Source organism: Taurulus bubalis (assembly GCF_910589615.1).
Source record: "Taurulus bubalis genome assembly, chromosome: 11".
Classification (NCBI taxonomy): Eukaryota; Metazoa; Chordata; class Actinopteri; order Perciformes; family Cottidae; genus Taurulus; species Taurulus bubalis.
In genome coordinates, this window is record NC_136599.1 from 18952584 (window position 1) to 18965915 (window position 13332).

At 41.4% G+C, this 13332-nt stretch overlaps 2 protein-coding genes across 2 annotated transcripts; both read left to right on the forward strand.

Annotated features, from left to right (window-relative positions):
- On the forward strand, positions 1-4098 carry nsun5 (NOP2/Sun RNA methyltransferase 5; the record flags this gene model as incomplete). The annotated part of the gene is made up of 4 exons (XM_079225667.1): positions 1-925; positions 1312-1522; positions 3071-3232; positions 3661-4098. The coding sequence occupies 4 exons, from the start codon at positions 1-3 to the stop codon at positions 3974-3976; spliced, it is 1614 nt and encodes a 537-aa protein (XP_079081793.1). The 3' UTR covers positions 3977-4098.
- A 386-nt stretch (positions 4099-4484) lies between these two features.
- LOC306743115 (uncharacterized protein) lies at positions 4485-10064 on the forward strand. Its single transcript, XM_079225598.1, has 7 exons — positions 4485-4600; positions 4920-5020; positions 6873-6953; positions 7607-7754; positions 8278-8357; positions 8443-8536; positions 9028-10064. The coding sequence occupies exons 1-7, from the start codon at positions 4489-4491 to the stop codon at positions 9435-9437; spliced, it is 1026 nt and encodes a 341-aa protein (XP_079081724.1). The 5' UTR covers positions 4485-4488; the 3' UTR covers positions 9438-10064.
- The last annotated feature ends 3268 nt before the right edge of the window (positions 10065-13332 follow it).

The window sequence follows — 13332 nt, forward strand, 5'->3', positions numbered from 1 at the left end:
ATGGCTCTGTACGTGAAAGCTGCCGAGGTCCTGGAGAAAGCCGAGCTGAAGAAGGGCGCCTTGAAAACTCTGGTTTACGACAGCAAGTTTTCAAACATCAAGCAGCTGTTCGCTCTGGTGTTTGAGACCGAGAAGTTCTCCTCCGTCCTGGAGGAGATCATCGAGTCCACCAAGCTGCTCAAGCAGACCAAGCTGAAGATGAACCTGGCCAAAGTGCTGGTGTACGACCTCCTGATCGGCCGCGGGCTGAAGTGCGGCGGGTCCTGGAAGACCGTGATGATGAAGCATCGCTCCAGACTGCAGGCGGCGCTGGCCCGCATCAAGGTGAAGCAGAAGGTCAGCAGGAACGAGGACCTGCTCCCGGTCAGCGTCCAGAAGCTCGTCGGGGGCCCGCTGCCCAGGTATGCGCGCGTGAACACCCTGAAGACCACCGTGGAGGACGCCGTGGACTACCTGAAGAGGGACGGCTTCTCCTACCTGGGTCAGGCCTTCAGCCTGGACGACTTGACCCTGCGGAAGAAAGACTTTGTGCTGGACATGCATCTGCCAGAGCTGCTGGCCTTCTCTCCTAAAACTGACTTCCACGACCATTTCCTGTACAAGGCCGGCCACATCATCCTGCAGGACAAAGCCAGCTGCCTCCCCGCATACCTCCTCAACCCCCCAGTCGGCAGCCATCTCCTCGACGCCTGTGCTGCCCCGGGAAACAAAACCAGCCACCTGGCTGCCATCATGAAGAACAAGGGCAGGCTGTTTGCCTTTGATTTGGATGCCAAGCGTCTGTCCACCATGTCCACTCTCCTGCTCCGAGCGGGGGTCACCTGCCAGCGGTTGGCCAACCAGGACTTCCTGACGGTGGACCCAGACAGCCAGCAGTTCAAAGATGTTGAGTATGTCCTGCTGGATCCGTCCTGCAGTGGATCAGGTAGAGTACAGTACAATCCTGCGTGCACATTGTTGCATCAGTATTAAGAATTTACTAATGTCCTATATATTTATATCCTGTACATTTACAGAAGAGCAAGGACAAGTCATCCAATTTGTCAGGCTTTTACTTCTACACAAAATTCTACAATAATAATACTCATCATCATAAAAGAAGCCGATTTGCAAAAAGGACACTAATCAGAGACCTGTATGTTACAAATTCACTTTATTTCTAAATATCCCCATTCCTTACTCCCAACTCATATATAATGTGGGATTTGCCTGTTTCTTTTACCAGTATGTAGTTCACATGCAATACTAGTGCATCTGTACACAAACCAATTTGTTTAATATTTAAACGTAATCTGTGTTCGTGGGGTCTAGGTATGGCGTGTCTCCAGGACGACGTGTCCTCTGCAGACCGGGAGAAGGTCCAGGCTCGTCTGGCCTCCTTGGCCTCCTTCCAGCTGCGCTGCCTGAACCACGGCCTCAAGTTCCCTCGCCTGAAGCGCCTGGTCTACTCCACCTGCTCCGTCCACCGCCAGGAGAACGAGGACGTCGTAGCGGCCTGTCTGCAGCTGAACCCGGGCTTCAGGTAGCAGCAGCCCACTTTGACTCGCTCAGAAATTAACCTAGAAGGAGCCAAATACCACGTGTGTTGCATTCTGGGAGAACAGTGGGGCAACAGGGTGCTCTGAGCTCTTTAAGATGTGCTGGTGCCTGAATATTTAGGGCTTTGTAGGTGAGGAGAGCGGTTTACACATTCTGTTCTGGGTTTTACAGGCAGCCATTGCAGAGAAGCTAAAACAAGAGATGTATGATCACTTTTCCTTGCTCTTGTCAGTGCACATGTAGTTTTGAGACTTTGAGAGACTACAGATTTTTTTGCAATGCTTTATAGGTGTTGTAACTTGTTTTATTACATGATTTACTCTTATTGTGAAGAGCATGGAAGCAGGAAGTGCTTTTACTTTGAAGGCAGAAAGTACAATGATAGTATTTGTTGAACAATGTTTGATGCTACCTGTGGAAAATACATACATGTCGAGTGCAAGAGCGCGTTCTCAATCGCTTTAACAGTTGTAAGACTGCAGTGATTCCGTTCATACCAGACGTGTCTTGGTCCTCATTAGAAGCTCCACGTCATTACAGTAGGTGAAAGAAAGTGGTCTATGAATTTATTTATTTTTAATGTGAGAGTTAAAGGACATATCCTGGTCAAAGATGACTGGTGGTGCTGGAGGCCAGAATCGAGAAAACTACAGTCTGACATTCTCTGTGCATACATAGGCACCTACTCAATATTTAATTTAGTGACCTTTGATTGCCGTAATCGTGCGTCATTACCACCGACTTGAATAATAGAAATGTGGCGCGTCTGTATCCATCCTTTAATTCTTATGCTGTGTTCACACCAAACGTGGCACGAATTCGACGCGCAAGTACATTACATGCAAAGTCAATGCACAGGCGCGTTAGGTTGCGAAAAAGGCAAATTTCCCGTCGCGCGGCGCATAGCGCGTTTGACACTGGCCGAATTCGCGCACGTTGAAATTGTCCAACTTTGGCGAAAAAAGCTTGTGACGCTGAGTTGCGTCAGCCAATCAGCGTTTAGAAGCTCCGCCCATCATCACCGCCCGTTCTGCCGTTGCTGAATCAAACTGCTGCTGAAGTAGCGCTCGTAGCGGCCGTCATTCAGATGCTGTTGTGGGACTACGAATAATATTATGAACTCAGACACGATCGAGTTTGATGTTCTGGCGTATGTGGAATTTACACAACAAGTATAAAGTGGAACTAGTGGTTATTTCCATGGTGAATGGTGGAAACGGTAACTGTTTTTACAGAGATAAGCCACGCCCCCTTTCAGGCACAAGTAACATTCAAAGCGCGTTTGGTGTGAACACAGCTTTTTTGTTGAGCGAGTAAACTGACGCGAGTAACGTGGATATTCGCAACGCGTTTGGTATGAACGCAGCATTACGTTTTTTGTTGTTCTCCACTCTGCCATAAATAAGATTGTTTGTTAAACTGTGCAAGTTTAGAAAATATAGAATCAACTTCAATTTCCTTACACAATGAATCCATTTGGATGCAGCTGTTCCATGAATACATACTACATGCATTATCTTTTCTCCCCCAGACTGGTTCCTCTGCTGGCTCAGTGGCCAGAACGTGGCCTGGAGCCATTCGCGCAGTGTCTTCGCGCGAGCAACAAGACTCGCACACAAGGCTTCTTCGTGGCTCTGCTGGAGAAGCACAGTGGGGCTGAGAATGAGAGGCCGGAGCCAGCGGTTCAGATAAGGTAACCACCGGGGTGCCATGCAAAGTTGTGACGTTTTAGATCCTATTGCAATACATGATTTGTATTTCCAAGGGACGTCCAATCCGTTTTAGTTACATGTCAATGTCCCTCATCTGTTGACTATATTGCTGCTTTAATGCTTGTAAACTGGAAATGATCTAAACTACGTTTTGTACATTCATTCACTTTCAACTTTAATTTCGTAAAAAATATTGAGCTTGAAATTGAATTGCGCAGGTCTGCGGCCTAATTATTTGAAATCTACAATTATATCAAATTAGACTCTTTAGACAGGCGCTTTTCAATTAACTTTCCGAGCACAAACTACGTGGACTTGTATACGTTTTAGAGGAGCTGTTGGTACCGATGAGCAAGCGTTTTATTCTAAAATTGGAAGATTTTGACTTTCGCCGTCTGCTTTGTCACAGCAAGCCGGAGGCGAAGCCACTCGGCCAATCCGGCTGCAAGAAGAGACCTGCCGCTTCAGAAGAAGAGTCTGAAGCTTCAGAGACAGAGGAAATGGAGGAGACGGAGGAGGAGGAGGAGACGGAGGAAATAGAAGAAACGGAGGAAATAGAGGAAACGATGGAGATGGAGGAGGAGACGGAGACGGAGAAGACCGAGGAGATGGAGAAGACGGAGAAGACCGAGGAGACCCCGGCAACTGCAGTGGCACAGGCTGACAGTACACCTGGCAAGAAGAGGAGAAAGAGAAAGAAGAAGAAGAAAGTAGCAGTGGAGTGATAAGATGTAGAATGAGACTGCTGCAACAGGTTGTCTGGAAGCAATGCTTTGTGTAGAGTGCTTTATTAATGTGTGTGTGTGTGTGTGATGTAACGGAAGAGTAAAGATTATTTTTTACTGCGTCACGTCTCCGTGTTTCGTCATTGCTGCTCTGCAAAGGAGGTTACAGTAGTGACCATTTGTTTCCAGTAGAGGGCAGGAAACCAGCAGCCAACCTGCTGAAGAAGAAGAAGACTGTTATTTCCGGCTAAACAGAGTCAGCTGTTGGTGGAAACAATCGTGGGTGGATTTTGTAACTCTGTTACGCAAAACACGTAACTAGCACGTTGTTGTGACTTGTTGCTTATTTTTTTCTTGGCGGTGGTTCGGTTAAGTCTTGACGTAAAGTAAGTGACGTGTGTGGAGCCGAGTTCAATGTTATCCTGCAGCTTTAACCCTCCACAGTGATTACAATACTGTGTTTGAAGAAGAAGGACATCAACCGCAGCTTCCTCTCCGGCACCGACAGCAGGATGTCCTCGGTTCCTAAAGTGAGGCTGTCCGGAGGTCTGGAGGTCTGCCGGGTGCTCAACGGCATGTGGCAGGTGTCCGGCGCGCACGGGGCGGTGGACCGCAGCAAAGCAGGTAGAGAAAACATCCTGTAGTGGCTCAAATGTTTGATCAGATAAAGACCTCATGAAGTCTTTCCCTAATGCGATAATCTACGTCGCTCACACCTGTAAAACGACAGGAGGACGACTACGTTTGAGTTAATAGACTGCCCTCGTTGGGCCATGCTGCTGTCTCTATCAGCAGTTTCTGTGGAGTCAAACAGACGCTTTACATGTTAGTTGTGCAAAATTGGGATTCCATAAACTAGGCTTTCTAACTATCTATTTCATAGCCTGATTGTGAATACAATAATAATGTATTTAATCTAAAAATGTGCCCCTCATCTTTCCAGTGGAGGCGATGCAGGCCTACGTAGACGCGGGTCTGACCACATTTGACATGGCAGACATTTATGGGCCTGCAGAGGAAATATTTGGACAGTTCAACAGCCAGGTACACTCACTCACTCACACTCAGTTATGTTTTAAGGTAGTTCATGAGCAAGTGTGACTCAATAAGCATTTAATGTGCTCCCATCGTCTCAACTGCTGTTTTGTACAGTTCCCCTCTTTTCAATACACGATATTGCGATAATGTTGTTCAAATTAAAATGATCCAATAACAAAATACTGGTCCAAATTAGTTTTTAAAACCTTTTGGAAACAAACCTATTTTTAGGCCCCTTTCCTCGAAAATTGCACACCCAAACTAAAAAGGGTGTATCTCTGCAACCACTAGGGCTATTTGAATAATGTTGGTTATAATAAAAGCTACTCATGTGAGATTTTGTTCAGATGGGTAAATATATGTCTATATGTTACTGGTTAAGAGTAAATGAAGATGACACGCAGGAAAAAAAAAAAACGGTTTCAGGTTCGCCTAGAAAAAAAGCACTTTCAGGATTATTATATCTGTGGAATGATGCAGCTGTAAGGTCTAACTCTAACCCAAATCATACACAATATGTGAACATTCTACCTGCAAAGGTTGACAGAAAGGATAAAGTGAAGCAGAACAAAGTTAGAGGTTTTAGTACAGAGAAAATTCAGACGAGGACCCCAAAATTTGCATTGGGGCACATTTGAATTTTTTCATGTACCAAACCATATATTTCACTTGTATATTACTTATGGTGTTCAATACATCCAAATACAGCACAATTTGGGCATTTTTTTTCACAAAACGAGCTATGATTGACAGTGTTATATAACAATCGCTCAGCCTGCCCCCCTCCTAGGGGGGGATTGGATTTTAAAAGGTTAAGATAAAATCAAATACACATTTGGGGGTGATCAATAACATTTTGTTATGATTTGACCATAGATGAATAATAACCTTTTAAAACACAAGAGGGAGCTGATGTTCTGTCGCAGATTGTGGAGCGCTAACTTCAGTGTGTGTGTGTGTGTGTGCAAAAGAAAGGCACATTTACAAGAAATAGACTGAAAAGAAGCAAGAAACAAACAGACACAGATTCTTAAAAAGAAAACTGCTCATGGAAAATAAACAATGCATTTTGCTTGTAAAAACATGTGGCCGGATTCAAGAATATGTTTGGGAATAAAGCTAACTGGGTCAAAATGGCAAAACTTTTCACATTTTCTGTCATTGAGCTCAAATGGTAAAGTAAACTCAAAGAATTCAGAATAAACTGTTAAGTATAGTTTTATTGAGGTAAGTGTGATGAACACAGTTGTCATTCATACTTTATAATCCCTGTGAGTTTATTGATTTGTCAATCTAACTGTTAGTGCCGGCGCTCTTCACATAGCAGCAGATACAATACACACACATTTAGAAGTGCTCTTGCACACACACAAACATTCACATGATAATGAGCTAATGCTTTCTCTGCCTTTCTTTTACGCACACACACACATATCTACGCACAGGTCCCAATGTGACTCAGATCAGAGTTTTTGTGGCTGATGTGCTTCGACAGTTTAATGGTATCGACCGTGGTCTCAGCCACTCACCTGGAATAATGTGCGGAGAGCCAAAGAGCTTGTTTCTCATCTAACCAGCTTTTCTCGCTCTCTCACATGGTTTACCTCATTACACATGCTTTCCAGGCTTCTTGACACAACTAATCAACAGATGCTTCTTAATTTCTGCATCCATTTTAAATAAGTGTTTTTAGCTGTGCAAAAAAAGCTATTGTGCAGTATTTAATCATTTGCAAGATATTTAGCCTTGTAAGGTTATAATATACCAGTGTAAGCTACAGAAACAAGGCATTGCTCAATTCAAACAGTTGTCGTTTGTAATTATAATTTCTTTAACTGTTTGTTTGACCTTTTCTTAGCGTAAATCATCTGGGAATGACGTCCCAGCTCTGCAGAGTCTGACCAAGTACGTGCCAAGACCAGAACCAATGAACCGAAAGGTGAGCCGATGACCATTGTATTGAGACAAAGAGACACTGCCACTCGGTCTGCCGTGCTTTACAGTGAGAATAGTTTTATCCACTAGAGAGCAGTGTGTGTCTTTTCATAAAGAACCAGGACTTCACCTTACTGGCCTACTTCACGAATGTAAAGCTGCATAAAAGACTCTCAGGACATTTGTTTGTGTCGAGTCCCTTTAGAGGATTCCCTCTGTAGCCTTTGTTTTATTAGATATGAGGTCTTTACTTAGAAAACAAACAGCATGACAAGTATTCAGATTGTATGCATGGGCTTCATGCATGCTACTGTAAGCTATTAAATCAATAGAAAACAAATATAAGCAACTCATGTTTATTTGTATGTTAAATTATTTAGATTGTCAGATTCACTGATATTAGAACTAGGCCAATGTATCGGCCATTATTGACTTATACCAGATATGTCTGTAATGGGGTATATGTCGGTTGAGAAGTAAAAATGAAATTTAAGTCCAGAATGCCAAACTGGGCATACTTTGCTGACCAACGAGCACTGACACGTTGACTATTACAGTGTACATGTCCTCCTCAGTGTTTATCTTGCGTGGGTTTCATGTCTTTATTGTTTCCTGTTTAAAGTAGCAATGGGGGCTGAAGTGTCACTCTGTGTGCAGGTGGTGGAGAAGGCACTGCAACGCTCCATGAGCCGGATGCAGGTTGACAGTCTGGACTGTGTTCAGTTCCACTGGTGGGACTATAAAGACAAAAGATACCTGGACGCACTGGGACACCTCTCCGACCTGCAGCAGGAGGGACTCATACGTACGCACTCGATACATACGGTCAACCAAAAGAAAGAAATAACAAAAGCATTAGAATCTGACCAATATATTAGCAGGCTAATATCATATGTATAACTGGGAATTGTAATATATTCACATTTTATAGGCTGCATTTTATTTATAGTTGTTCAAGGAAATAGTTATTTGGAAAAGGCTAGTAAGTGGACATTGAGTTATGCTCATTTTGTCAGAGCTTTCAACTGCATCTTAAGGGCTTTATTAGCGGTTTGAGTCATTCATAATCTGTATAAACGGTCCACTTACTTGGGGTTTCAACTACAACAACTCCCCTCTGCTGAGGAAGGCCATGAGGTGTGGTAGAAAGCTTCAGAAAAACCAACGAAGTGGACCTAACGTGAAGAATTTGTTTTTCATTAAGTTGCTGTTTTCAAGGTTGAAAATGAAACTCCAAGTCTAACTTGAATTGAATAATTTAACATATTTCTTATTCCCTCCTGTTAGCATTAATTCTGAAGAGACCTGTTTCTTTTTTTTCTTCTCAGGAGAGCTGGCCCTCACTAACTTTGACACTCATAGGCTGGAGGAGATCACGAGTCGAGGCATCCGCATCTCAAGCAACCAGGTACCATGCATGTTAGTGAATACTCCATCAGACTCCCTCTTTCAGTGCATCTATTAATCATGTATCTAATGTGTCCACCATGCAGGTTCAGTACTCCTTGATTGACCATCGACCTGCGGCCAAGATGGAGAAGTTCTGTCTGGCGAACAACATTCAGCTCCTCGCGTACGGCACTCTGGGTGAGATGCAACACATTAAGATTTAAATCCAGTCATCATATATTAATGTTTTCAGCATTTAATTAGATTATCACTCTAATAGAGCATTTACAAAGATGAAGGTTTCCTTGATATCAAGCATTTCCCATTATGATATAAAGATGTAAAATGGTGGGTTTCTAAAATGGAGTCATTCGATGTGACGACACATCCTCTGTCCTCTTCCCTCCCCCTCGATCATCGCTACTCCTTCCTCTCCCTCTGTCTCTGCATCCCATCCTCCTCCTGACCTCAATGGTCTCCGCACTACCCTCCCTCCTTCTCTTTTCTCTCCCCATGCTCTTGCTTCATCCACTTCCTCTTATCCATCTCATCTTTTGGTTTCCTCCATCCCTGTATTCCCGCCACCTCCCTCCTGTATTCATCCTCCCTGATTCCTTTTAACTCCTTGGTCTGCCTCTCTCCTCCATTCCTCACTCCACTCTCCTTCCTCCATCACTGCCCTCTCTTAGCTGGCGGCCTACTCTCAGAGCGTTATCTGGGAAAGACGGAGCCTAGCTCCAAGACGGAGCTCTACACCGCCTCCCTCTCCAAGTACAAGAACATGATCAACTCTTGGGGTGGCTGGAGCCTTTTCCAGGACCTCCTCGTCGCCTTGGAGAACGCTGCTCGGAGACACGACTGCTCCCTGGCCAGCGTGGCAACACGTTACGTGCTGGATCGCCCCGCAGTGGGCGGGGTCATTGTCGGCTGCCGGCTAGGCGTCGCAGGGGCGGGGCAACACATCAGTGACAGTCTGCGTAGCTGCAGCCCTGACTTGAAGCTGACAGAGGAAGATCTTGCCGCCATCACAGCAGTGACACGGCGCTCCAGGGACCTCAGTGCACTTATCGGGGACTGCGGGGATGAGTACAGGAGCTAGAAGGGGGAGGGGCATCTCACACAGAACGGCCCTATAAGTACAAAAGGCCAATACTGATGAAAATCTGTTAAATTCGGCATTACATTTTTTGCCACTTCTATTTATTCATATAGGTTTCTGAGCAAAAAGACAGAAGCTGCTGTTTTGTTTAACATTATTTAAGTTAGAAAGAGCCTTCAGTAAGTGGAGAAATATACGTTTTAACCTCTGAAGATATGTGCCTCATACAAAGTGTACAGTGGATGAAAACCCACTGAATATTTGATGCCGTTAAACACATTGAACACTTTTTTCTTCCAGCGCATGCTTCCAGTGTTTTAGTGCTTTTTACTGTGGGAGAGAAGCTTCTCATTCAGGCTTAATATAGTTGCACTGAAATGCACAAACACACCGTAATTACTGTTTACATTTTAGTGTCTAGTAAGTCTGTTACAGAATTAAGAGAAAGTGCAGAGTCTAAACTATGATTTTAGTCTTTCACACTGTGATTTAAATCAATATTGTCTGCATAATAAGATATGGCATCTCATTAATGGAAGTATGGAGTTTTTTTTCTATTTTGAGTTGAATCCAAATCACCTTGAATGAGTGTATAGTATAATGTTGTATAGATAAATAAAACTTTTCTCATCACGTTTGCTGTTTTACTCTTATTTATAAGATCATTTTACCAAAATCACAAAAGTAATTTTCCGACTAAACTTGAGCAAAACAGATAGCTATGTGTGTATATATATATATAGCTATGTATGTATATAGATATGTATATGTGTATATATATATATATATATATATATAATGTGTATATATGTGTGTATATATATATATACGTATATGTGTGTGTATATATGCACGTGTATGTGTATATATATATATGTGTATCTATATATATGTGTGTATGTATATGTGTATATATATATATAATATATATACACATATACATATACATATATACACACATACATATATATATATAAATATGTGTATATACATATATATGTGTATATATGTATACATATATACATATATATATGTATATATATATGTATACATATATACATATATGTATATGTATATATGTGTATATATATATACGTATGTATATATATATGTATACATATATATGTATACATATATACATATATATGTATACATATATGTATATGTATGTATGTATATATATGTATACATATATATGTATACATATATATGTATATATATATGTATATGTATATATGTATATATGTATGTATATACACATATATATATATACATATATATGTGTATATATATATATCTCTCAAAATTATCATTTATTTAAACTTACTGACCCTTAAAGATACATAATGAGACAATGTACTGTACATTAATATTCCTTTGTGTCTGTGAAACTGGCCATGAGGTAGACTGTCAATGTGATTGCATCAAGGGGCGGGGGCTCAGGGAAGCAGAAACAAAGTGGAGAACCCGTCTGGACCTACGCTTTCTCGACAACGTGTGTGTGTGTGTGTGTGTGTGTGTGTGTGTGTGTGTGTGTATATATACACACACATTGTCGCTTTCTCGACAAAGCGACACCATATATACACATACATACACACACGCATCCGAGCACACAAATAATTCAGAAATGTTAGGCTCCCATTGTATACATTTCTCTTTTCGGATAGAAGCGTGTGCTGCATCTTAAATGATGAAGGATTGTGTAGATGTTTTTGTGGTTCCAATGGGTATATGTATAATTACTGTGCGTCATAAGTAATTAATTCACAATCTGAAAACCTGTTTAATGTATAGCTTTTGTTTGCTTGTGCATTTGGAAGGTGCTGAAATTAAGTTTGACAGGAGGTGTGTGAGCTGCTCCATGTGTTCATATGTGTGTGTTGATTTGTGCATCAGTGGAGAAGAATCAATACGACAGATTGACAGATGCTTTGACGGCCGCCAGGACAGAAACGCCCAGCCCGTCTACACTCCCAGCATCTACAGTGTCTGAACAGTATGAACATACACACGCACAGTACACGCACACACAATCTGTCAGTGCATTTCACTTTTCTCACACACACTCACAGCTGACACACACTGTTCAGCTCAAAGACCAGACTAACTCCTGCTGCGCTATAGGAGTGAGGTCAAAGGTCCCAGATATCACATTCAATCTTCTGTAGTCCTTACCAGCAGCGCCCAGTCCAGAAGAGTGGACTACAGGAAGACAATACTGTTGGTTACCAGGACAAATGGGATCTTATTTTAGTTCTGTATATGGCTGCTCCACCTTAAATTTACCAACATTTAGAAACACCCTTGAACAATTCCTTACCTTTGATTAAAGCTTGTGTGCAGAGCCAGTGGATTTTCTATCTATATTTCATTAAAATGTATACATCAGTAGACTTCTTTACTTCCATCTCTTCATGGATCTGAGAAATATGGGTGACCTGAACCTTTTGAATCCTGTCCCACATCTCTTAATTAAAACCTCTCAGAAAATGTTGCTAAATTAACAGTTGAAATGCCGTAGAGTATAACAAACACACATAGTATATTTTAATGTCACACACACTTTTGCATGCTGCAGTATGCGTGAATCTTTCAAAAGGCTTTTTAAAATTATGAACACACATTGAATATGCACAACACATGGTGGATGTGGGTTGTGGGTCACAAGGGCACTTTAACTTAACCAAGACGTGGACGGCACTAAGGTGAGGCTGAGATCTTTATACAAAACTACATGCTTCCATAAGAAGACGAGTCCTTTTCTGCCGCCTGACTGCCCCTAATGATTGGACAGAGGTGGTTAGACAAGCCTTTAGGATTGCTGCTCCTGAATGGGAAACCTGCATCCTATTCAAAAGACTAATAATTCATAGTTTAAAGAAATTCCTTCAAAGCAATAATTGTTTAAAGTAATTATTTTATTTAGGTGTTTATCAGGCATAATAACTTTTTGACAACCCTGTCTCAGGTGTTCTCATTATGCTGTTCAATGACTTGGGGATGCCTACACCTCTCAAATTTGATCTTTATTGGTGGACAGATATCTTATACCTGGTTTAAACTGTATAGGCTCATGTTGGATGAATAGACAATAAAAAAAGCCTTTGCTTTAAATGGTTTCACAGATACAGCCGTGATTGGCACACATTCTGAACGGGAACTGTCAGTAAAGGTCACATTACAGTATGTAAAGAAAAGTATTGAATGTAATAGTTCAGCATGTCAAAAATGTCATAGTATAGTATTTCTAAAAACGTAATTAGTAAAAGTCAGTGTTCTATGTCAAACAAAGTTATAAAACAGTCATAATATAGTATGTTGAGAAACTTCATAAAATGTCATAGAAAGTCATGAAGTCATACTACAGTACATTTTAAAAAGTCGTGAGAAAGTAATACTATTTTATGTTGAGAAAAGTCATAAGAAGACATGAAACAGTCAATGTACAATAATGCAAAGAAGGTCATAGTCTATGTGGAAAAAAAGTCAAAGAAGTTAAAGTATAGTATTTCGTAAGAAGTCACAACAAAGTATTGTATATAATCTTGTATTGGGTATCGGAAAAGGTTTTAAGTAATATACGTCAAAAACAGTCACAGAAAAGTTATAAAGTATATCAAGAAAAGTACCAAAAGTCATGTATGGTAGGTTGAAAGAAGTAAGAGAAGACATAGTATGTTAAAAACGTCTTTAAAAGTCATTAAAAAAGTCAAAGTATGATGTATTGAGTAAAAAAAAACTGTTTGTTGAATAAAAGTCACAAAAAGTCATGTGTTGAAAAAAGACCCCCAAAACGTTAAGTCAGAATATGTATGTTGAATAACGTCGTATGATATCTCAAACAAGTATTATGCGTCAAAAGAAGTCATAAAAAAGGACTACGTTGAAAAAA

What these genes read in the sequence shown, in the direction of transcription:
- LOC306743115 (XM_079225598.1), top strand. Translation starts at nt 4,489, where the DNA reads ATGTCCTCGGTTCCTAAAGTGAGGCTGTCCGGAGGTCTGGAGGTCTGC. An exon ending in GGTGGACCGCAGCAAAGCAG is followed by an intron (nt 4,601 to 4,919) that starts GTAGAGAAAACA and finishes TCATCTTTCCAG; the next exon opens with TGGAGGCGATGCAGGCCTAC. An exon ending in GCAGCAGGAGGGACTCATAC is followed by an intron (nt 7,755 to 8,277) that starts GTACGCACTCGA and finishes TTTTCTTCTCAG; the next exon opens with GAGAGCTGGCCCTCACTAAC.